Below are 25495 nucleotides of genomic sequence, written 5' to 3'. Positions count from 1 at the left end.
AATTATGCGGCCCGTCGTGACGGATTACGTGTGCGCCAACGGACACGGGGAGGGACCACGATGCGGGGGGAAAAAGAAATAACTCGTAACTGTGGTGTCGCGAGTTCATAAGCGCATTGCGCCGATGCCACGTGCTGCCATAAATCACGCGAGCATTAAAATTACAGACTTATCATGACTTGTAATATTTTACGGTGTAATTAATCGCAAGTCGCCAATCGTTTCTGCTCTTGGCGTGCTTGATGCGCTGTTTCACAGTGCGGTTAAGGTTGTATTTTTGGCAAAGCAAAGCCGGTTTTTACATGAACTCTCAAAAGCAATGTGACAAACTGACTGCTGCATGCAAGGTATTAGCGGTGACAGTAAACGCCCCTTTAAAATGACTCGAGATTATTCCTCCTAATGTACTCGATTCAGTTAATCTGTCTACTGGGCACAGGAGAATGCACAGTGACATGATCAGAACAAGACTGCTCAATAGCGTGAATGTCAAGCTGTGTGATGAACAAGCTAATAACGTCGCATCCATGACTGTGTTTTTCTGAATGTGGGTGATGACAGAACTTGTCATCACTCCGCTATAATAAGCCCCTCCAGGGTTTTCAATCTACGGGCCGTGCCAACAGACAAAAGCTTAATTTTTTTCCTTTCAGTCTCCGCCGAGCGTAACATGTGCTCCAAAGAGAGTCACTTGCCTGTGTGGTCGGCAGCACCTGACCTCAAATGGAATTCCAGCACGGGGCTAAACTTAAAATCCATTTTGTGAGAACTGGGTGAGGAGAAGAAAAAAAACCCACTTGGCTCAAATCCATGAGAGCAGTGTAAAAGGGGGGGGGGGGGGGGGAAAGTGAAACCGCTTGTTGTTTGGCCCGAGAGCTGACACTTTACCGTGACCTGGGCCACAATTCAAACCCCGTCACGCAGACGCACGCAACAGTGCAGGAGACATAATCCCGTCTTTGTCAGAACAGTAAGCGACGGCGTGCATATCCGCGTCGCCAAAAGAGCACATCCACAGGCCCTCATTCCACGTGTCGGTGAAGGCATACCGCTCATACCTTTGTTACCAATAAACCCTTCCATGCTACCAGTATACTTTTGATCTTCACGCTGCCAAATCAGCCTTTTTCTCAAGATTTACTCTGGAGACCTCCTGCGCTATGCATGCTGCTACAACTCTTAACGTCTTTACATCATTTCCATACGCGTCCACAGGGACAGCCTTTCAACTATCTTGCCGGGCTTAATTATGCACTCAATCAGCAGGAGAAACAGTGCCTGTGACACACGCACCTTTTTATTCTGTCATTGAAGATTGAAAAATTGCTTTTAAAGCACATATATTGCCTTTTATTTTCAATTCCGCAGCCATGACTAAAGACATAAAACAATCTGTTTAATGTAAATATGTGTTCCCGCGCAGTGACTACGTCCCGCAAATAAACACGCGCGTGCATGCACGCTCTGCCAGCTGAGGAAATGCAAATTGCACGGAATGAGATCTGTGAGCTTGCACGCGCGCCGCTCAGCGTCCGTGCCGCACCCGTGTTGACGAGCAGCGCTTTGGACAGCAGCCCGTTTTCAAACACCAGGGTCTGCACGAGGAGATCCCGGTCCAGCCGAGGCTGGGCCAGCAGCAGCCTGACGTGCTCGTACACCCTGAGCCCACACACGGACACGCGCCAGAGAGGGGCAGGCCGGCCCAGCGTCGCACGCGCGCGCACTCAACTCTGCCGCAGGGTGAAGGCCGTCTCCGAGAGCAACACGGAAGATTCTCCCACGTGGTCTCCTGGCCAAAATGCTGTTAATGGTCCATTCGTTATTTTCAGTGCTGTTTACATGTGCTGGTCTTATTTAAAGCAATTATTTCAAACATTTATCCGACGACTGCTTCAAGTCTCTCGGGGTTTTCACTGAGTCTCGAACTCCCTTCCCCCCAGCCAATCCATGCCGTCGACTGCCTGCCCCTATTCAGGTTCAGACTCGAGACCTTTTTTTCGCTTTGCTTCTGCCTATGACCTAGCACCTCTCTCTATACAATGAAAAACACCCGCTGTGTCCTGAGAGCGTCTCGAGATGTGGCCGCATTTAGACGCCACAAGAGTCTGAATTGCATCGCACGAACCCGAACGAGAGCGTTAACTCGTCCCGATCGTCACTGGTTTATTTCAGTTTATTCTGAGAGCACGTTTCGAGACTTGCAGCGGCACGAACGAGTGAGCCGACATATTGTCACGCATGTAGTGGTGGTAGTGGTAATACTGTATCCAAATACAAACATTTTTTTTATTCCTATCACTCTAGTGGGGGTGGAATGGTGGTGCAGTGAATAGCACGCTGCACCATGCAACTGATGATCTGAGTTTAATTCCAATACATGGCTAACATCACTGGAAACTGATATCTGAATTGTCTTTCCCTTTCCCCCTCTGCCTGCCCCCCCCCACGCCCACCCCTTTACAAACTTACATTGACCAGCGTAGTGAAGTATGGTCAACCCTCACGACCGACATAGCTAGAGCAGGGACTTCATCCAATAGCTAATGACCAAATCACCCAGAAAGTGCCCGATCCCATCAGATGCTGAAAGCTAAGTTGTATTGAGCCTGGATAATGCTTTGATGGGCGACCGCTATGCATAGCAGGTGTTCTAGATTGTGGGACTACATGGTGGGCAGCATGGGACAGTGCATTGTTGTACTGTTCTTCTGCACTCCCATGTCTTTGTTCCACATCTTCACCAACCTGCAGTGACCAGCGAGGTGAAGTATGCCCAATCAATACGATCCGCACAGGTGCAAGAGGTAAGGAAGGGTAATGTGCGAGAGATGCCATGTACCTCTCTGGCCCTTTGCCAAAGAGGCCTGGCCTCATCCACTGCAGCCACAGAGGAGCGAGGCCTGGCCTGGATCCATCTTTACGCAAGCGTGGTGCGCTTTTCGCGGCAGGGAACCCATCTTTGAAGGCTCTGACGATAACCAAACGCAAACAAGGTCACCGGCAAATCGCATCACTCGTTAAACGCAGGTATTAGCTGAATCGGAAAAGTAGCTTGGGGAAGAAAAAAAAAGGATGCATTAAAGGTGTTTCACGTCACGTTTATAATATTCTCAGACGCTGGACCCGGTGTCTGTTACACGTTCATTCTGCTGTTCAAGTCATTATTTGGCAAACAGAAACGCAAACGTTTTGGGATTGAAAATGGAAATTGAACGAATGCAAAGAGAGCTTTCATTTTGTTGAGTTTTGTACGTATAATAGTGGAGTGTGTCAGCCGTGGAGATGGAGCGATGAAATCAGCTCGTTTACAGGAGCTAGACGGATCGCGACATTGCGTGACCATAAGAGATGGCGACAGCTTTGAGAGATCATCAATCAGCAGGGGATACACCATGGTCAATGTATGTACGTATGTATGTTGAACTTCTCTCGCACCGTACCTAGCCAACAGTGCTAATCGAAGGTGCGGAGGAAGGACAAAAATCGGTTCTAAAGAAATGTATTTTCAATCTATATTTAAACGTACGTAGCCCCAGTGGCTTCCTAATATTGGAAGGAAGAGCATTCCAGACGGCCGCATAAGCGCATCTAAAATCACGCGATACAGTGACCGTCTTTGTTCAATGGCGAGCCAAAAGCCGCTCTGTGAGGATGACCGGAGTGTCGCGTGATGATGATTTATGCTCCTCGATGAGATCAGCGAGGTATTGTGATTCATTTGTGGCAAGCACTTTGTGTGTAACGGGTGCGACCTCGCAACGTATTCGTTCAGCGATGATGACGAAGACGACAACGACGACGAAGACGACGACGACGACACACGTCGAGGTGTAATGCACTTACAGGTGGAGCTGATCCAGCGGCGCAGTGCCGACAGCCAGCGTTGCCAGCAGCGAGCCGCAGTGCGCATGGATCGGCGACAGCAGCTCCGCGTGCTCGTCCCCGCCGCTCCCCTCCGGCTCCAGCAGCTCCCGCCAGCCGCGGCAGACGCCCAGCAGGTGCCACGCCGAGTAGGCCAGCGCGGCCGTGATGTCGGCGCGCACCTGCGGCGTCCGGCGCTCCGACGGGCGGGCCCGGGCGTAGCGCGCGGCGAGCGGCGCAAGCGAGCGGCCCAGCACCGACGCCAGCAGGGAGCGCGCCAGCGCCGGGGGCAGAGACCGCCGGAGGTCGGACCAAAGGGCGCCGAGGTGGCAGTGCCACATCTGCAAGCTGAAGGAGCAACGCTCGCCCTGCAGGGCAGGTATGCAGGTGTAAACGCGTAACGTTATAATATTTCGGGACATATTTCGGGGCACATTGTGAGCTGGCAGCGATTCCCTCTGTCAGCACAACCCACTTTTTCAAAGTCACGCACGCTAAGCTACTGTTCCCGCCTCCAAAAGTCACACCCACTGCTCAGGTAGCCCCGCTCACTAGTCAGGTAGCCCCGCCCATCATGAATTGAGTATGAGGCCAGAATTTTTGTTAATTGGTTTTTAATCCCAAATTGCGCAAAAGATTCACAACTCCGGAACAGCGTTTCTGAAACCAGAACTGTCGCGGCCAATATACCACAACATTGAGCAGCTGAAGTCAAGTTAATTATAAAAAAAATATTATCACCTAATTTTCTTGCAACATTGACAGACAAAATCGCGTGCAAAAAAATATTTTATAGAGGACACAACAAAATAATATTGCGACACTAGCCAATGTTTCAATGTAAAACAAAAATGTTTTAATTGCTTTTCATTTTTAAAACCGAATATTTAACTTGCACATTTATAACATGCTTGAAAACAATGCCCTTTAAATCCTGATGGATTTCTTTTTCCCCTCTCTCAATATCTCATCAAGCGAGGCGAATGAACCGTTTCCACCCTTCTCACCGTCGGGCGCTTGAAGTGAGATTAGCGGATTTATTATGACACAGTTTGTTTGCTCTGAATTTTCATCCGAATCAAAATAATGACTTGCATTATGCAAAGGAAACAACCTACAGAAGTGTCTAATTTGCTTTGATAAATCTAGCAATCAGTTTTTAATGAAGTTACTTTGTTAGCACGTCCCTGAAAATACAAACACCCAGCTGAAAACATTACAACACACTTCATGCATAGGCAATTACACACACACACACACACCGCTCTCTCCACATTTTACGACGGTAGATCATTTACAACGGGGAACGGTGGGGAGGGGGGGTTGATGGGAGTAATTGATCGGAGTAAGTATTCCTTTAAAACAGGACGGAAAACTTTCCCTGATTAACGTTAAATTGGTAGAATAGGTGAGTAGGCACCATGGCTCCCGCATTGTGGGTGGATTGAATGCTCTGCGGGGGGGGGGGCTGCGACACTCACAATGTAAGTAACACGCCGCTCGCTTATCTATTGTGGAAAATGTACGTAAATTTGGCAAGTGAGCCGTAGGATGGCAGCCTCCACTCGGGACCGCATTCTGGGCTCGGGCAGCTGGAGCGGCGAGGTTGCACCGAGCGGAAGGGGTACATTGCTTCTGCGCGACTGCGAGCGTGCGTTCGCCACCATTCGCACCCGAGCTCAATCGCCCCCCACCACCAGCTCGCTTAAAGTGCCGAAAATCAGTTTGGTCTGCCGCAACGACCTTTGGGACTTGCAAACGTGGGCGCAGAAGAGATGTGGAGGAATAAATGGGGGGGGGGGGGGGGGCGGGCGGCGCGGGAGAGGCGCCGCAAAGGTGAAAAACATGAGCCTCACAGCCGACCCCGATGATCAAATCTCCTCGCTTCACACTGCCTCGGCTTAAACAGTTGCTCTCCTGACCTGTGAGGTCGATAATCGACGTTCGGTCGCCGTTTTATAACATTAATTGCGGTGTTCCACGCAACAAGGTGGGCTCGCAAGAACGTAGTGAATGATGGCCCAGAATCGCATGAGAACATCACGCGGACGCTGTGGACACCTTATGCACAAATGGAGACTCAAGGACACTCCATACTGTGAATGTGGTGAACAACTTAAACATTGAAACACGTCGTGAACAACTGTCTGCCCTATTAATGCCCCCACTGGAAACATCTCCGAAGTTCACTCCGCATTTCACCGAACCTCTAGACCGGATGGGAAAATCTATCGGCATCATGAGCAACATTGGCATGCTGAGCTTACCCCCATAGTTTAAGAGAGCAGTCAGTAGATGGTGGCCGAAGATTAGACATGTACAGATGCATCGATTCACCGATCAAAATCTATTGTCACCCTCGCTTAATATGCGATGAATCGTGCATGAAAAGATTGATTCGTTAACTATATATGTAAATTCGATTGTACTATGCACGGGCCTGCAACGTACCTCGTAGAAAGGCCTGTGATCTGCCCAGCGGTGGCTCTCCGAATCGTGCAGGATGCTCGTGGTAAGGACCCCAATGTGGTAGTCTGTGATGCTGTCACAGATGCCTGACATAAACTCTTGCCACTTCTTGAGGGTCGCAGACAAAGGCAACCTGTAAAAGAAACACAGCCTCACGAGACTGACTTGAGTGGGGAGCAGTCGCACACTAGTTAGATCACTGAAGTGCACCATGAACTATCCACCTGCGTTTGATTCCCAGCCATGGCAAACATTAGTGGTGAGGGATGTCTGAAACGGTGCTGTGCCCCAACTTCGCCAACCAGCATTGACCAGCTTGGTGAAGTATGGTCAAACAACCCTATAACCATCAGCAATGCATATGGAGACCTTCAACCAGCAGTAGATTCCCTCTAAGTTATTATTTTTATGACGTCACTGTAATACAAATTCTGAACTCGTAAAATCGTTTTCATTGTAATAAAAAACGTACAACCTTATTAATGCATCACAATATTACAGGTTGTTAACAGCGTAGCAATGTCAGTGGAGCTCAATTGCACATCTGAATAAAATATTAAAGGTGAACTACAAACACAGTTTCTCAACACAAAAACAAAACTTGCATATTGATCGTGGGCTACTAATGGAACAAATTACTGTGTACAGCACTTATAAATGACAAAAAAAATAAAGTATGATTAAATTAGCTAAAGTGTTCCGAACACATCAGTTTAAAATGCATCATTTTAAAAGCGCAGGTACGGCTCAATAAGGAGTCACACAAGATCAAATGGCGAAGCTCTTCAAAGTGTGCAACTGCTCATAGCGAACTGGCACACGCGTTCAACTACATGCGCCGCATGCACGCGCCAAATCAGCGTGCATTTTTTTAACAGGATTTTTTTTTTCTTTTACAACACCAAAGTCATTTTTAAGGATCGTCGTGTATGTTCATAGTCCGAAAATGAAAGTGACAAGATGAAGGAGACAGCTCTTGGTTCTTTAACTTATAATTCCAGTACCCATCTAATAGCGCTCCCAGCGAGTTTCTGGAATGATCCTTCTTTAAAAATATGAAAATACAAAGAAAGTATGTCCACTGGGTAATTAATTCATATGGCCTTTTACGAAAATCTCACCCAATCTTACATTCAATTGGCACTAAAACTAAAAAGGCAATGAACAGTAATGTCTCACGTTAATTTTGGTAATTGTACCATCATTCACAATACTCCTAATGTCAGCGGTTTCATACAAAATTGGCAAAATTGCTTTAAAAGCCACTTTTTTTTACATAAAACAAAAGTGTCCGAACTGGCTCTGTCCTAATGGTTACTCATTCAGTGACCCGGCTAATCCCAGAGACTTTTAACACCCTCGGTATATCTTAGCGGCATCTTCAACTCGTTGCATGCATCAACGTCAAGAAATGTTGAAGGGACATGAAAAATACAAACGCTATTTCTTCTACATCGTAATAAGGAACATTTTTCCAGAAAATGTGTCTGTTTTTTTGGTTCGCTCTGAAATGCAAAACATAGCGAATTTCTTATTTTGCATCTAGACGCCTAAACGAAATAAAGTACTAGCATTAAGAATTTATATTTAAATACGATATAACACAACTGCTGTAAAAAACAAAACAAATAAGAAGACAATACTCCTCCTGCCCCAATCGGTCCCTACACATAAAATGAAAAAAAAGTATTTTGTCCACATTCCATCAGCCACATTATGTTCTGGGAGTGCATAATTTCCCTGGTAATGGTTCACAATAATCTATTTTTTGGCAACACGATATAACACTGCTGCATAGGTATTCGTGGACGTGCTGTACGGCTATCTGATGCCATTCCAGGCTTCAGTTCCTGGAGAAGCTGCCAGCACGTGGAGCGGAATCCTCTGGAGATGGTGTTGAAACAGCCTGCGGTGCGACACGTCGGACACAGCTACGACGCAACGATACGCGTTCACGCGCACACCACTCACGTGAACGACCGGTCGGCCAGCGCGTCGCAGAAACTCCGCAGTCGGCCGTGCATAAACGCCGCCGAGGACAGCGCAGCGTACAACGCGTTCACGGGGCCACCGTCTGCCCCACCGCGTCCATATTCCCGCAGCCGGCGCAGGACGCACGCCGTCACGTCGCAGCAGACGGACACGAAGGCGGTGCCTACTTCGCGCAGTGGGCCCTCGCGACCGGCAACGGCCAAAGGAAAGTAGAGTTCCAGCTCGTCCACTACGCCTGCACAGAACTGGGAAGGAAAGGACGGTCACAACGCGTTGCATTGCGTCCCTCGGAATGTACCGAGTTACAATGTGTCCGCATTCATTAAGGCCAAATTTAGCCCATCCATAGCTCGTAATTGTACATTTGAGCGCTCAACAATTCATATTAGATTAAAATACAAATTGTGTATGATGTGAATGCATAAGGTAGCTGAAATTAATTTTACAAATATTGTGAGAACTTTATTGTTCTGAACGTGGTGGTGGAGCAGAACTGCACTCTGCAATAGGACCAATCTATGGTTGCCTCGCATGTGAAGCTTTGGTACAATGCAGTTCATCAGGAACCGCTGGTGGATTTTGCACAATACACACTGCTTGAAACTAAGGGCTTTCCCTCCCCAAAGGCCTCCTTATATGCATGACAAAACAGATTCGGTCCAGGTAATTTGGGTACAAACTGGGCTCCCAGAACCAGAAGCAAAATAAATACATGCCACAGGCCAGGGCTTTCTAACTGTACCATTGTTGCTCTGTGGTTTTGTGTACAATTTTCGGATGATTTTCATGATGTACTAATGTAAAAGTGTCTTCGTGCTCCTAAACGTAACGCCTCTTATGACGGGAATACAAGTAGAAGTGAATTAGAAACGAACAAAAAATTCGGACCGTACAAAATTTTGTATCTAGGCCTCATTTTCAGACACTTAGGATTCATCTGAAAATGGGGAGTACATTTCTACGCTGAGACGAACTGCAGCACGAAGACTGCTCCGCATTTTAACGATTCATCAAACAAAATAGATTCGTGCACAGACGATGCACGCATCTAATCGAGCATGTGTTAATCAATTACTTATGATGTATGCAAATAGCATGTAAATGGTATGTTAAGGTTACCTTTATGCTCACTGAGTGAGCCAAGACTGTACGAGAAAGTGAAAAACAAGAAAACTTTTCAAGCGAGGTGGTAAAATAGCTCAAAAAAGGATAGCTTCTTACATAAATGTGTGGCCCTAAATTATGTTGAATCATCGGGGGGGGGGGAGGAGTTGAAATGTCAAGTAATGATGTCAAAGTTTGAATCTAGCAACAGTGATAGCAATGAGATATACAATCCCATAACGCATGATGATTTAATAAGCAAACGGTGAGAAGCAACTCTTTAGACAGCACAAGATGGGGTTGCATTTGCAGAAATTACAATAAATATAACCACATCTGACAATGCGATAACACCGGTGTTAAGAAAACGCAACAAATCACACTCATTATTTTTTACAGAGCTCTTTAAAGACATTTTTATATATATAATCACTTTCCCCTACATTGCTAATACAATCACAAAAATCATATTTTAAATTTTAATTACACCGCTCACGTCCGCTTTGACAAAATGCAATCGGCCGCGGCGCCAACGACTGTCAGAGAGTCCACGGCGCGTTCACAAAATCACCGCCGGCCACGGCGCGTCGCACGACCCACGGCGCTTGCCTCGAACACCACGCAGCGATGACTGCCCCCACCCTCCATCACGCCGGCGGACACCAGCGGAGAGGGGCCGCCGGCGGGCGACTTCTGTGACCACCTCCCCGTGATCTCCGCTCCTGTTTGCAGAAGGCTCCGAGCCATCGGACCAGAAAGGTCCTGGAAGAGAGTCTTCCATTCCCATTCCAGAGCCTGCAAATTATAGTGAACACAAAGTTCCCAATCTTGGGGGGGGGGGGGGGGCACGGCCAGCCAGCCATGGCCAGTTTATTTTCAAAGCATTCATTTCCGTTGTTCATTTTTAAAAAGGCGGATGCACCCTTCGCGGAGCAGCCTTGATGGGTGTCATAAGTCACAACCCTAATGTATCGGAGTCACCTCGTTTTGTTTTTCTTACATATTTCGCAAGGACGCTCACGCGCGCACACACACACACACAGCAGCTCAACACTGCTACCTTCAGTTCCGATTTAAGAATTGCTCTCTTTGCTCAAGGACTATTACACACGCCATATGCCAGCAGTGCGATACAGCATATGTGCAGAATTATTACGAGCGTAGTCGTCGATTGAATTTTAAATTGCAATAATTTATTACAGGCAAAAAATGTGTTTTATTTGTGATGTACAAATATTTAGGTGATGTAAAATTAAATGACAGTATGAAGATGAGATGCAAGTATAGCAGTTCACAAATAACGTTGTAAAAATCTAAACATTTACAGCAAACACATTTGAGCGAGATTATTTATCAAAAAGGTATGGAAATAAAAACGATCAATAGATGTTAAAGATCGATGATATACAGTGGATACATTTTCAGTAACATATGCAGTGGCGTTACTATATGTCAATTTACAAAATGCTTTAAAATGACAATACTAATTAACCATCTTGTTTGTATAATGCAGCAGCTGGGAAAACACTGCTTGTGAATTACAGCAGTCCTGATACACACCAAAACGTGATTAGGCTGATAAAAAAAACCAACCAACACTGTCAAAAGCTGCAAAGATGACCTTTATCACAGAATTCGTGCACTTGTTATATTAGCAAAAGCAATGTTAAATGCACCGCTACGCTCACACAATGCAATTAGCCACCACGACAAACCTGGATCAAGTTAAAGGTCATTATGGATCCCTGCCGCTGCAAATATCAAGTGCAGAGGTGTTACCTCTTGAATGTCAGCATGTTCATCTTTTCCTTGTTAACACACATGTGTGTTTTACCTGTGTCTAAAGCGTAATGCCCCTGTGTGTGCACTGTCGACTCATTCTGCATGACCAATTCCCCACGTGTTAAATAGCAGCACTCACTCTGCCAGCCTCTCTTTCATGTGCATTGCATACGACAGCAGGGAGGGTGTTAAAAAAACTTCTATATTTCAATATCGACCCTAAAAGGCTTCATTAATGTTGAGATAAAATCGTCGAATTTTTGCTTTGCTTGAGACAGCGTAGGAATAACTTGGATAATGAGCATCACACCTCCTCCCCTACTCATATCTCACTTCACGTGTATTGCACCACTACAGGGCAATACACATACAGCGCTATACGTTGAATTTCATCATCATCATCAACCGTGACCTATCCACTGCTGGATGAAGGCCTCGCTTAAGCCATCACCAACTCTCATGGTCTCGCGATGAGTTTCACAACATTTGTGCGATTCATCAACGCTCGCCTGCACAGTGCTCGATGACATACATTGCGCCGCCACCACTGCCCGGCTAATACCAACGCAACGTACGCAAATGCAGCGCGCGGTGGCCCCATTACCTGAGACGTGCCCGGCTTCTTCTTCGAGTGTGGTTCTGGAGAAACGAGTCCTGGGCTGCCTTTCTTGAGTGGGCCTGCTCGTCGGAGGAGGACACATGACCCATTACCGACTGCAAAGCACAGTGATGAACCACGGCGCATGTGGCTCTGTAAACAGGAGGCTGACTGCACGCTACGGGATATAATTTTGCATGAATGATGTGTAAAATGAAAGTATGAACCCTGTCAAGCTGTTTTTATACGTGTAAGTAGATCACGTGACTAAACTACACTGACCAGAGTTAGAATACAGGTTATCAACACACATGTACACGTACAGCCCAAATGATGAGGGCCTCCCCAAGCTATGCAAGTCGTGGAGGTTATTTGACGATACATCGCCATGTATGTATGTTGAACTTCTTTTGCACCGTATGTAGGGAGGGTCAAAGACGTTGCAACATAGTACAGTGAATGTTATCGAAGCTGACACGTATTTTGTTTGGTCAATTCGGGAGGCATGAATTCCAAACACTGGATGTTAATAGCAATAAGGGTGACAATTATTTACCGAGGAAAGACACCGGGAATCTCACAACTCTTGTTCAAGACTCCTTCAGGAGGGTCCTGAATTGGGAAGTACTTGCACTGACCTAAGGATCCAGCATTAACCCAATACACTCGTGAGAAATATTCACCAACCCACATTGAGCAGTGTTGTAAAACGGTCACACATATTTTCCCCAATGGTAGTGCACAGAGATGGAGACAGCTTCAGGAGGAATGTATCCAGCAGTCGACTGATCGTGGCTCATGACAATGAAAACTTTGGAGAAAAGGGTTGGCTCCTCACCTCACCACGTGTGGTCGTCATAACTGAGAGCAGCTCACTAACAGCACTCAAAAATATACATACATAACATCCCTCACCTTCGTTGACACCACCACTGCTAGCCGGGGCAGACCATGCTAATTCCCTTAGTCGCTTGTCCATCTTGAGCAGACTTGACATCACCCGGGTCAGCTGGGAAAGCGTGTCTTGTGCCAGCATTGCAGATTCATCTGTCATAACAATGAGACATTCAGTTGAAAAATGTCCTATTTTTGTTGTGCGGCATCATGCAGTTTAATCGCATGAACAATAAATTAACGGTCCCAAATCCCGCAGAGTTATTTAACCGCACGCGTAACGCAAGCTGAGCACTGCACGGCAATGTACCTTGGCGACACAGATTGAAGGGTTAATAAAAAAAAAATGACATACCCACTGTGTTTCTCTTTCCCTTTGGCCTCCTGCCATCCTTGCATGCAGGGCCATCTGGCAGCAGCAGCAATGGCTGCCCCAATGCTCCCTCCAGCTCCTCCTCAATCTCTTCCAGGAACACCTCTTGGAGAAACCGGGACGCCACCTCGCAACCCGCCACGCCACCAACAGCCGCATGGTCTTCCACCATCAACATGCAGATCTGGGGAACAGCCTCCGCCAGTGACAGCGCAAAACTCCCCAGGTTAACGGCGCCCCGGCTTTCAAACTCTTTGGCCGGATTCATTCCACACCGCCGCAGCATGTCCTGCAGCTGTTTGGCACGCATGGCCTTGTATTTGGGCAAAAATTCGTCCGGTGGGTAGAGGAACGCCAAGCTCTGCAGGCAGCGCAATCGGGTTAAGTGTTGTGCCCTGGCGGAGCCCGTGGCTGCCGAGATGGCAGCCAGCCTGCGTAGGAGGTGCGTGCGGAGGTGCAGCCGCGTGCTCTCCCACAGCGACTGCACGTCCAGTGCGGACGTGTCCTCGGCGGCGTTGAGAGACGCCAGCGAGGAGAACTGGAAGGTGGTGCCGCTGGGGTGGGAAGGGAAGAGCACTCCCGAGCGAGACGAGATCTCTAGCAGGAGCTGCAGAATCTCGTCGTCGAGGCCCTGCTCCGAGCGGAGCATGCGCAGCTGCGTGACAAAAAACACAGAGCGACGTGACGGTCAGAACTCCCGCTGATGGGCAGAAGACCATCACCGGCACGTCCTCAGCCATCACATTAGATCAAGGGTCGGCAACCAAAATAACAATAAGAGACATTTTTTGCGAATTCGGTATTTTAAGAGCCGCAATGCATGTGAATGACATCACGAAGCAGTCCTTAAAGAGGCGCATGCAGCTCTGGAGCTGCAGGTTGCTGACCCCTGCATTAGATCGACCGCACCCAGAGTGGGTAGTTAAAGGACACATGCACAATATGACACACTTATGACCAAATGGCCAGAATTAGCCCGCTCTCAGTGAATCTCAGGAAATAAGCAGGGATGAGCCTGGACAGCACAGGGTGTGTATTTTAAAAGTATACCCAAGTAACCAATATACCCAATATATTACGTAAACATATTGGAGATACTTTCAAAATACACACCATGTATCGATTTAAAGCTTTCGTGACTGCAATGATTCATCTTCTTTGGTTCTTTCGGTAAAGTCACGTAGAATATTGTGTTATTTTATTTTATCAATTTATTATTTTATTCTCATTCTACGTGACTTTACCGAAAGAACCAAAGAAGACACACCATGTACTTTGACGGGTGACAACAATGCACAGACAAGTAGTCATAAGGCTGTGGGGCTCCTTGGTTGATAGCAGTAAAATACATTGTTGCAGTGAACTGTTATGCTGCCACATCTATGCTGCCCGTCTTCACCAACCCACACTGACCATAGTGGTGAAGTATAGTAAAATAACCCTCACGACGCACGTGGCATGGGGAGGCCCGCATCCAGCAGTAGATGGACAAAAAGGGCTGTACAAATTCATAGTTGTACCAACTATGGTGTTTGTGTAATATATACAGGTAAACACACAAAGCATTTTTTTCAGAATTAGATATTTAAAAGCCAAAAGAAGCAGGTGTTACTAGTTTTGAAAATTCCTATGCTTGGGTGTTTAAAACAGAATGGGATTCGTCATCATCATTGTCCATTTATTGATTTTAAAAATGCTAACTATTTTTTACCCACATTTAGCCTCAACGGAGTCTCCAGACTTTTTCAGGAGGGTCCCATATTAAGCCAATTTCATGAATTCGTTTTTAGGCTGCATGTGAGAGGAAACTGGAGTATCCAGTAAAAACAGGTCCCTGCAGGGTGGGCTGGTAGGAACATTGGAATTTTGCGCAATTTTATGACATTGTTACTTCCAAATGTTGGGTGCAATAAGACATATCAAGTCTCTGCGCTGTCTATTGCTGATTTTACACCCAACAGCACAAGATTTCACTTCGTTAAAGTATTGAAAGGGGACGGACGGACACATTAATCTATTGCAGGCTGGTACACTCAGTTTACAACTTCGTTCCTACCAGTAAAAAAACCCATGGACACATGCCATCTCATGGTCTCCTCACGGCCATTGAGACATTTTTTTTCACATGGTGTACAATAATTCATGTTTCTCTGAGTACAGGACCAGCTTTAAGAACTTGCAAATCAAAACTGTACGATGTAACTGTTACTGTGGCAACTATCATAATGGGCTCTTTGTTTACTGATGTGCAATTTCAACATCATGTTGTTGCACATGCCCAAGCTATTGTAAATAAACAGATTGCTCTCCACTGAAGAGTAAGAGCATGATTTTGGACAAGGTAGAGAATGCATACATTATTAATGGAGATTAATATTTCACTCATAATCAAATTACTCTAGTTAATGTTTGAAATGATTAGCGATCCTTCATATTGAGAAGCCCCCACAACTAATAAATGTCTGATGACTACGATATTACATGCCCTTGACCCAAGCTAAATATTAAATTACTGTGCTAATAATTAAAAGTTTTACTGGCACTTATGAATTCCTAAAAAGTAAATATAGTAAATAAATAAATGAACAAAACATGTTAGCCCTTTTTCAATCCAATGGTGCATGAAAGCCTCCCCACACCATGTCAGCCATGGGGATTGTTCGACCATACTTCTACATGATGTTAGATAAAGGATGGTGAAGTGGGTACCCAGGACTGGTTAAGATATCACTCGCCGATTATGTCGGCCGTGGCCGGGAATCAAACTCGGCTAGCCGGGTTCGGAGTGTAGTGTCAAAAACCAATGTGCCACCACTCCACACCCCACAGCAATTTTTCAAAGTTATTATTTCCACCGTGGTTTCCTACCTCGCGGAAATGCGATTCGGTGCTGCCTGTACTGCAATTCACTGTACTAACTTTGCACTATTTTTTTTATAAATTACAGTGCAGTGGATCCAAAGGTCATCAGTTCAATACGCAGCACGGCAGTTGCAATGGGCCAGAGTTTTCAATCCACTGACCTCTGTTGACCCCCGCAGCATAAATATGTACACAACAATTAGTAGATCAACGGGTCGTGTGTGGTGGGGTACAATGTGGGTACTCCCAGCTTTTCCAAGACGTACCGGCCAATGTGAAAGAGTAGGCCAAAGTACTCTCTGGTGGGCTCCCTTCGTACGTATGTTGAACTTCTTTCACACCGTACGTAGCCAACCATGCTATTCGGAGGTGTGGGGGGAAGGATAACAAACTAAACACCTTCAGCGGTATTGTACGAAACTGCAGTGGCACCTGTATGTAAATTGCAGGCCTGCACCTTTATATTTATTACAGGGCCAGTGCAAAATGCACACAGACATTCACGCTTGGCGCCAACGGGTAACTGTGTTTCAATGAGATATCTCTCCGCAAGTTGCACGCACTATTTCGCTCAGGAAGCGTACGACTTCGGGCTGCGGCGTCTGGGAGGGCCACAGCGATCCCATGTCCTTGCGGGCAAGCCAGGCCAGCTGCTCGGCCGCCCTGGCGGGAGGCTCGTCTCCTGGAAACGCAGCGCTCAACTCCGCTCCCATCTCCTCCAGCCCTCGCTCAATCCTGCGGTGACACAGAAAGACAAAGATTCCCCCGTAAAGCCTTTAACAGACTGTTGGGGCAAGTGCTTTTAGCGAGCACCTATGATGGCCGGAATGGCACACAAGGGGGTGGGTGGCCAGCATCACGCCCGGGGAGGCCCAGGACCAGTTAAGATAATCGTCACTGGTGTTGGCCGTGATCGGGATTCGAACCAAGGTCGCCGGATTCGTAGCACAGCAAGTCAACCGCTACGCTATCCGCTCGTACACATACATACACACACATTCCTCGCACTCAGCAGAGGATCACCAGCTCTGAGCACTCGCCCCAACAAAAAATTGGACAGCGATGCTGAACGGCGATATAGATGCAACGGAGTTGCTACCAAGTGTGCAGGCAGTGCAACTGCACCAAGGCCCGCGGCCAGAGGGACCCAGATTCTGGGATACTAAGAGGGGGGTACGTGTGGGCGAGTGGTGGACGGGGAGTGGGAGGGTGGGGGGAATTTAATGCCAACCAAGCCACACCACTGATGATATAAATGCACAGCTATTTTGTAAAATGCTGCTCTTGCTTTTATTGCAGTGCTTAAAAAACACAATACAGCAATCAAGGCTGTTCAGACACCATATCACCTCCAACCATTATGTAGGAATTTGCTTAATTCTTTGCAGGTGAACAGAGATGCTGCATTACATAAAAAAAATTAGCACCCAGCACAGGATGGTTTTCAGTCATCGCGAGCAACACAAATGTACCAATTCTCCATAACCGAACCCTTGCCCAAGCTGCAACGATCCAATTGAAAGACATAAAAAAATGACAGGCTAATTATAGTAAGGTTGAAAAACCTAGCACATTGATTATTTAAAAGTTCAACCAAAAGGTCTACATCAAGGCATTTAGGTAATGATCATATGCTTTGGTACAGTCTTACCTCACGCTTTGACATGCTTTTACATTCGCTGTATTTTGTCATTGCCATTGCTTCCAAATGCATGGTATAAAATAAAAAAAAAACATTGTCTTGTTAACGATGATGCAAGGTGAATTTGATGTAACGTACATTTAATCTAGATTGTTACACCAGTGCTATATTAGACAACTGTGTTTTATTCGCAAATAGCATAGTATAGTTCATTGGTTCCTAACCTGCGGTCTGTGGGCCACTGGTGGACTGCAAGGCCATGGGAAGTGGTCTGCGGAACTGTTGCAGATACTAGGATTTTTTGTTCACATAGCACCGTATCCTTTACCGCATGTTGGTCCATGAAATTTATTTATTTTTCGAGTGGACAGCGGGTCCACTGGTTCAGCAACATAGGGAACCACATATCTAATTCATATGCATCAATCACAACAATAAAAAATACTCAATCGTAAAAAACACAATACTAAGTTAGAGCTGATAAATATCCTATACTGGCCTATCACTAAGCATCTCTTAAAATATATGAAGCGGTACTGGGATATGTTTAAGGATTCATATGTATGCACAATGCTCAATGCATAACAAACACAAATTTAATTATGGCGATTGATATTCAATACCACTTGCAGTATTGTACACAACATTCCATAACAAACCGTATGTTTTGCCATGTGCCAATTGGAATTGTAAGTTGTATAACCAGTGCTATACAAGAATAATACATGAATAATTAATAGTTTACATTACACAACATAAGGCATCGGGAGCACCATAAATGAAAACTGACTCAGTCTATTACGTCAACTTTATAAAATATACAAGAACTGATAAAAAGCAGATGGTTGTCTTATTGAAATATAAATATTCGAATTCGACGCACAATACAACGTTACCAATATTTATTCAGAACTCAATTTTTTAAAGATGTAATTAAACACAGTATATGTTTACGTCAACAACCTGCCAGGAAATATTCCCAATAATTGCCATAATAAGTACAATATTGAAACAAAGTGTCATGTTTATGCGCGTCGATGTTGTATGTACGCATATATGTTAAATATTTTAAGTATTCTAATAAATAATAAAGGAACCTATGGGGAAAGACACAAAGACCCGTTTCATATGGAGATGCTAAGAAGCTCAGGCATTAAACAAAATGTACGATGAACTTAAGCCATTATATTCATTAAAGTTCTGAGCACTATACATAAGAGTTTCATCCTTTGATGATTAAGATATAAATAGGACAAATTCAGCCTAATAATGTGCAGCACTCACATGTCTCAGTAACACACCCTGTAACTAGACTGAAGATTCTTCAACATTAGGAGCTCGCATTCTCAAAGTCTGAACAAACTTCAAAGCTACATTTGGAGAGGAAGATGTGATATTTCAACACCCACTGTTATCCGACATGCGGTTAATTTACAACTTCTGCTCCGGATTATTGCAGGCAGGCTACATCTGCTTCATTCTAGAGAGATGATGAGCAAGTCCATGCGCCACACGAAGTTAATGGTCTAAAAAAATTTAAAGGCGCTTTTGAACCACTGTAATTGACAACCCGATAAAAGACAAAAAAAGCCTATGGATAGATAATTAAGTTTATGTACTGTATATGTATTTATTTCTTAACACCAAAATAATTTGAGTTTTCATGTGTTAATTAACCTGGACGCCTACACAGAAGGATTAATAGGAACGCTTTGTAGCAGCTAACAAGGAGGGCCCAATGTCCTTATGAATTGTTTTATGAAGGTCATAGCTTAGAAACCCGAATGGAGCTGCCCTAGGTGTTTAAAATAATTGGCTGCGGATAGCGGTGCCGCATTACTGTGCAATAATCAGCAGATATTTCCAGGCTCTGTCCTGCCTATTTCCAATTTATGAGAACGTTTGTTAATTTTACAAAACAGGCCAACAACAGATAACACTGTTGACACAATTTCTGGTGGCATACTTAAAGTTACAATGCGTACAGGACTTGTCATTATGCATAACGCGGGGGGGGGGGGGTGGCTATTGAATTTCACACCCAATCAACTTGGTGTCAAATCAGCGCTTGAATGGGAATTAGTTGTCACTGCTGGGAGGTAAAGATGCAAAGTGTCATTTTTATTGCGTATTCCCTTGTGAGCACTGAAGAAATCTCAAACGTACAATCCTAATTAAACACCACCGATGGCACATTTTAACCGCTTGGCTTAAATAGCTATTTGGAATTCGCGTGAATATACATACACAACTCTCCTTTTAAAATGTAAGGTTTTATAAGAAAAAAAAGTTTGGTTATAGCCAAAATGGAAAGGCACTGCTTTTGATTGCGAGTCACAACTTAGAAATCCCAATACAGCAACTGCTTCCATTTACAGTTTGATGGCAATGGACAAATATTTTAAAAATCATATAAGCATATTCAAATATTCTTTGGTGCTAAACTGGAAAGATGTGATGGCACAATATGATTGTGGGAAGCCCTTTGATATATGGCACATACATATCCTTCATATGCTTTAGTCACATGTCAGGAGAGCAAATCAGCAGTGCCAGGGCCAATAAGATGAATCAGCCATATTATTTGGTCAAGGGTCAAACTTATTCACAATTTCGACCACGTTTGCATAATATACAAATCATAAGCTTTAAAATGACTAATTCAACAACATTAGTGGAGCGGTCTGGGAGTTCCTTGGACATACATACAAAATGACAAACATACCGTTAATCCATAATTAAGGTTTTTGGGTTAGATCGCGTAAGTATCTTAACCCTCTACCACCCGACACAGCCAGTAAGGTTTGTCACGTAAACAACGCGCCAATTAGTTAGTCCTTCAGAGTAAATCCACAACATTGATTATCTGTCAAAGGATTATTCAGGTTGCGGATTAACCAATAACCATGCTTGCGAAAAATAATGAATAAATGATACGCAAGCTGGTCTATTAGCTGCTTCTCACTCATCAACAGTCCGTGACTCAGTGGCCACATGACCAAAACCTGTCGGCGAGTAAACCGATTACTTTAAGCAATGAAAACAGACGACACATTCTTCACCCCAATTATATATATGTAAACAATATCCTAATTTGCCGATTTGGCATGTTTAGCATTTTTGTGTTCATCCGGGCCACCCATCTCCCCCCATTACACGGGAGACTAGAGTTAATTGTCCGTACTGAAAATTAAAGATGAGCCACAGGAGTGAGATTGTAGCCATGCAATAATCCAAACTATGGACCGTATAGTAAACTCACTGTCGCCTGTGCTAATTCAATGGAGGCGGGATAGTAAAACTACATACAAAACCTTGCTGTCATGGCAGGCAGGCCTCGGACATTGGTATCTAGTTCCTACACATATTGCCATCGTTCGCAAGAATAGAATAGCCGTTTACATAGACGTAGAACATGTCATGAGTTATCACACTCACATGTGTGCGTTTTCTTTGAGTTCAGTGTTGAGGTGCTCCAATAGCTCTTGCAACTCTTGCTCTCCCGTGTTCTCATGGAGGACGGACAAGACTTTGTGCAGCACGCAGGGATCTCCAAATCCCTCCATCGCGGACTACACAATCAGTGCAGGACTTAGCTGCAAACAACCTGCAGGTGTAACATTTGAATACAATGTCATGCAATTGTGGACGATGAGAGCTCGAGTTAAAGACCTTCAGTTTAAAAGTCGCACTAGTTAGTGCATGTTTTCATGTAATTGGAATATTCGTCATACTTGATTGTAATATAATGTACAGCCCTTTGCCGTGGTCATCAGGGTTGTTTTACCATACTTCACCACGCTGGTCAGTGCGGGTTAGTGAATGAGTGAGGGGTACCCAGGACTACTTCAGATATAAAATTGCCAACGACGTTATCAGTGGCCAAGAATCAAACTCGGGTCGTGTGGTTTGCAGCGCAGTGCACTTATACCATTCTACATCATAAAAGTGCGATAATAAAAAAAGCACTGGCAATTGATTAAATTACCGAGTAAGTGAGCTCGTGAGTTTTCATGTATTTACACGGGCAATTGGCAATAGCATGCAGTTTTCATAGAGCTTGTCACATGCAATTGCATTGCTCTCCAGAGTAAACTTTACACATCCCAATGCCTAACAGTAAGCTCGGAATTATAAGGTTTGATATAATCCTTGGTGGGAGCGGTGGCTGTAAATCGGTTGGCTCACTGAACCCTAACAGAGGTGTTCGATTCCTGGCCACAGCTAACATCACCAGGCCACGCTCACCGGCGTGGTTAGAGCATTGGTCAAACAACTCCATAGCCACGTAAGGCGGCCTTCATTCAGCAATAAAGGGCTGTAAGTTATTCATCATAACAATCACGTTCTGCGCCACAAAGCTATCTGTAATTGATTATGTTTATATAAGAACTATCTTTTTTGCCCGTCCAAGGATGGGTGTAAATATTCAATAGAAAAATTGTTCATGTCATGATTATTAATAGGAGGGGGGGGGGTTGCCCCATGTGGAGTGACGTCACCCGCTAATGGTTCTTGTGGAGGGGTGCGGCATGTGGAGTGACGTCACCCGCTCATGATTATTAATGAGGGGAGGGGTGCGGCATGTGGAGTGTGCTACCTCTTTGTGCGTTAGTGTACATTTCCACGCGGGCATGAATATTAATGAAGGGGGGGGGCTCTTTTGCAGTGACGTCACGTACGGATGTAGCATTGTGCTGCGTATATTTAGTTTTTACCGTCACTTTGTGTAAAGAAACGTCATATTTGAAGCGAATTTGCGTAATAAATTATTTATTTCTGCTCAACCTTCCTCTGTGTAAGTGTAAAAATCATCCCACTTATGAATATTAATGAGGGGGGGGTGGCCCTCATGTGGAGTGACGTCACGCGGGGGGGTGGGCCTCATGTGAGGTGACGTCACGCACGGGACACACATTCTTGGCTCATTATTACTACTATAATAGCCCAGAAATGTGTAACGCGCGTGACGTCACTTCACATGCCCTTCCCCCCCGTCATTTTTTTTCGCAAAGTCGCTTCAAATATAACGTTTCTTTACAGAAAGTGACGGTCAAAAAATAAATCTACGCAGCAACCAAGTGCTTTTGCTGTCTTTATGTATTTCTTCAGCACTGGAAACAAAAGGCAAGTCAAATTTTTGGTTTTAAGTTATGATAATATATTCATTTCTCCATGATTTTCGAGATATTGCATCACATTTATTTCAACCCCAGCGAGTGAAAGCAGAAGAAAATAAAGTATTAGAGCAGTGATTTTTTACTAATTGAAGGTCAGTTAAACAGTGCTACAGTGACATTAAGTGAAGTGTTCAAAATATCGTATACCGATAAATCTTCTAAAATCCTTCATTTCATTTTTTAAGTTAAGAAAATGTTATTGTAAATCTTTAATATTACAGCTCCCGTCCTAGGACGGACAAAAGGCGCGTATATTAGAATTGGAAAGAATTGCACACACGTCATAGCCGGCACACACAGCCCTGCCATAGCAGGCACTCACATCCCTGCCATAGCCGGCACTCACAGCCCTGCCATAGCCGGCACTCACATCCCTGCCATAGCCGGCACTCACTGCCATAGCCGGCACACACATCCCTGCCATAGCCGGCACTCACTGCCATAGCCGGCACACACATCCCTGCCATAGCCGGCACTCACTGCCATAGCCGGCACACACATCCCTGCCATAGCCGGCACTCACTGCCATAGCAGGCACTCACAGCCCTGCCATAGCCGGCACACACAGCCCTGCCATAGCCGGCACACACATCCCTGCCATAGCCGGCACTCACTGCCATAGCAGGCACACACAGCCCTGCCATAGCCGGCACACACAGCCCTGCCATAGCCGGCACACACAGCCCTGCCATAGCCGGCACACAGCCCTGCCATAGCCGGCACTCACAGCCCTGCCATAACCGGCACACACAGCCCTGCCATAGCCGGCACTCACTGCCATAGCCGGCACACACATCCCTGCCATAGCCGGCAGACACAGCCCTGCCATAGCCGGCACTCACAGCCCCGCCATAACCGGCACACACAGCCCTGCCATAGCCGGCACTCACTGCCATAGCCGGCACACACATCCCTGCCATAGCCGGCACACACAGCCCTGCCATAGCCGGCACTCACTGCCATAGCCGGCACACACATCCCTGCCATAGCCGGCACTCACTGCCATAGCCGGCACACACATCCCTGCCATAGCCGGCACTCACTGCCATAGCCGGCACACATCCCTGCCATAGCCGGCACTCACTGCCATAGCAGGCACTCACAGCCCTGCCATAGCCGGCACACACAGCCCTGCCATAGCCGGCACACACATCCCTGCCATAGCCGGCACTCACTGCCATATCAGGCACACACAGCCCTGCCATAGCCGGCACACACAGCCCTGCCATAGCCGGCACACACAGCCCTGCCATAGCCGGCACACAGCCCTGCCATAGCCGGCACTCACAGCCCTGCCATAACCGGCACACACAGCCCTGCCATAGCCGGCACTCACTGCCATAGCCGGCACACACATCCCTGCCATAGCCGGCAGACACAGCCCTGCCATAGCCGGCACTCACAGCCCCGCCATAACCGGCACACACAGCCCTGCCATAGCCGGCACTCACTGCCATAGCCGGCACACACATCCCTGCCATAGCCGGCACACACAGCCCTGCCATAGCCGGCACTCACTGCCATAGCCGGCACACACAGCCCTGCCATAGCCGGCACTCACTGCCCTGCCATAGCCGGCACACACAGCCCCGCCATAGCCGGCACACAGCCCCGCCATAGCCGGCACACAGAGCCCTGCCATAGCCCGCAGACACAGCCCTGCCATAGCCAGCACACACAGCCCAGCCATAGCCGGGCAACACAGCCCCGCCATAGCCAGCACACACAGCCCCGCCATAGCCAGCACACACAGCCCCGCCATAGCCAGCACACACAGCCCCGCCAAAGCCAGCACACAGAGCCCCGCCATAGCCGGCACACAGAGTCCCGTCATAGCCAGCACACACAGCCCTGCCATAGCCAGCACACAGAGCCCTGCCATAGCCGGCACACAGAGCCCCGTGATAGCCGGCACACAGAGCCCTGCCATCGGCATTACCTCCACGGGTCTCCGCGTCTCCGTTACCCTGGGTTATGGTGGGGGGCGTGGGGACGACGACGATGCGCAACAACCACGCGGAGGGGACGAGCGACGGCCATATTTCTATGGGAACCTTACACACCCCTCCATATTGCTACCGGCGGGGGGACCATCGCCGTCACGTGACGTCGCTTTGGCCACACGCCAGCCAAGCACGCGCGCGTTTCCCCACGCAATATGGCCGCTTGCGGGGCCTCACGGGCGATGACGTCGCGAGTGTCGTGCGTCTCTAGAATATTTTTCAATCTTGATTTGAAGCTTTCGTGACTGCATGAATCCATACTCTTTGGTTCTTTCGGTATAATCGTGAGCCATGCGGCTCTTGACTCGGGTGCAACCGCAACAAAACAAAAACATGAACAAAGAATATCTTAAAATGACTACGCGCAACAGAAAAATCCAGGAAAAAACAGCAAAGTATTCCAGAAAAAAACACCGTATATCAACGCTGTGTGCAAAAATCCCAGTGGGATAAAAGTCAAACAATAACCAAAGACAATTTAAAGTTATCAGGCTAACTCTGTACTTCAAACAAACATGGCTAAACCATACCAAAATAAAGCTATAAAAACAATGTAACAGTGATCATAGGAACTGATTGGAGGAATCCAATGAGATATAAAGCTCTTTTTTTGCACACGTATCCAAAAACACGAGAGGGAGTTCCGAGTATAGGAGATGTAAACAAATCACGTAAGGCCCACCGAGGCATTTAATACATTTTCAGAAGCCACCTCGCCACTAATAATATCTCAAC

At 46.3% G+C, this 25495-nt stretch overlaps 1 protein-coding gene across 2 annotated transcripts in view; it reads right to left on the bottom strand.

The window, feature by feature from the left end:
* KIAA0825 (KIAA0825 ortholog) overlaps positions 1-25169 on the bottom strand; it is a 73951-nt gene extending 48782 nt beyond the window's left edge. The window contains exons 1-12 of one of the 2 annotated variants that reach the window (XM_032968892.2): positions 24697-25169; positions 21016-21184; positions 16499-16670; positions 13056-13728; positions 12722-12853; positions 11813-11886; positions 10036-10221; positions 8302-8567; positions 6313-6463; positions 3844-4229; positions 2840-2968; positions 1544-1659 (exon numbers count right to left, since the gene is read on the bottom strand). In XM_032968892.2, coding sequence (XP_032824783.1) covers positions 1544-1659; positions 2840-2968; positions 3844-4229; positions 6313-6463; positions 8302-8567; positions 10036-10221; positions 11813-11886; positions 12722-12853; positions 13056-13728; positions 16499-16670; positions 21016-21143 — 2413 coding nt within the window. In that variant the 5' untranslated portion in view covers positions 21144-21184; positions 24697-25169. The other variant, XM_076073117.1, reaches the window with a different exon arrangement.
* Between the last annotated feature and the right edge of the window lie 326 nt (positions 25170-25495).

The sequence above is a fragment of the Petromyzon marinus genome, chromosome 40 (genome assembly GCF_048934315.1).
Source record: "Petromyzon marinus isolate PM22_M1 ecotype Great Lakes invasive population chromosome 40, UKy_Petmar_22M1.pri1.0, whole genome shotgun sequence".
In the NCBI taxonomy this organism is placed as follows: Eukaryota; Metazoa; Chordata; class Hyperoartia; order Petromyzontiformes; family Petromyzontidae; genus Petromyzon; species Petromyzon marinus.
The sequence above is the reverse complement of the archived record's forward strand: the minus strand, read 5'-3'. Positions and strand labels throughout refer to the sequence as shown.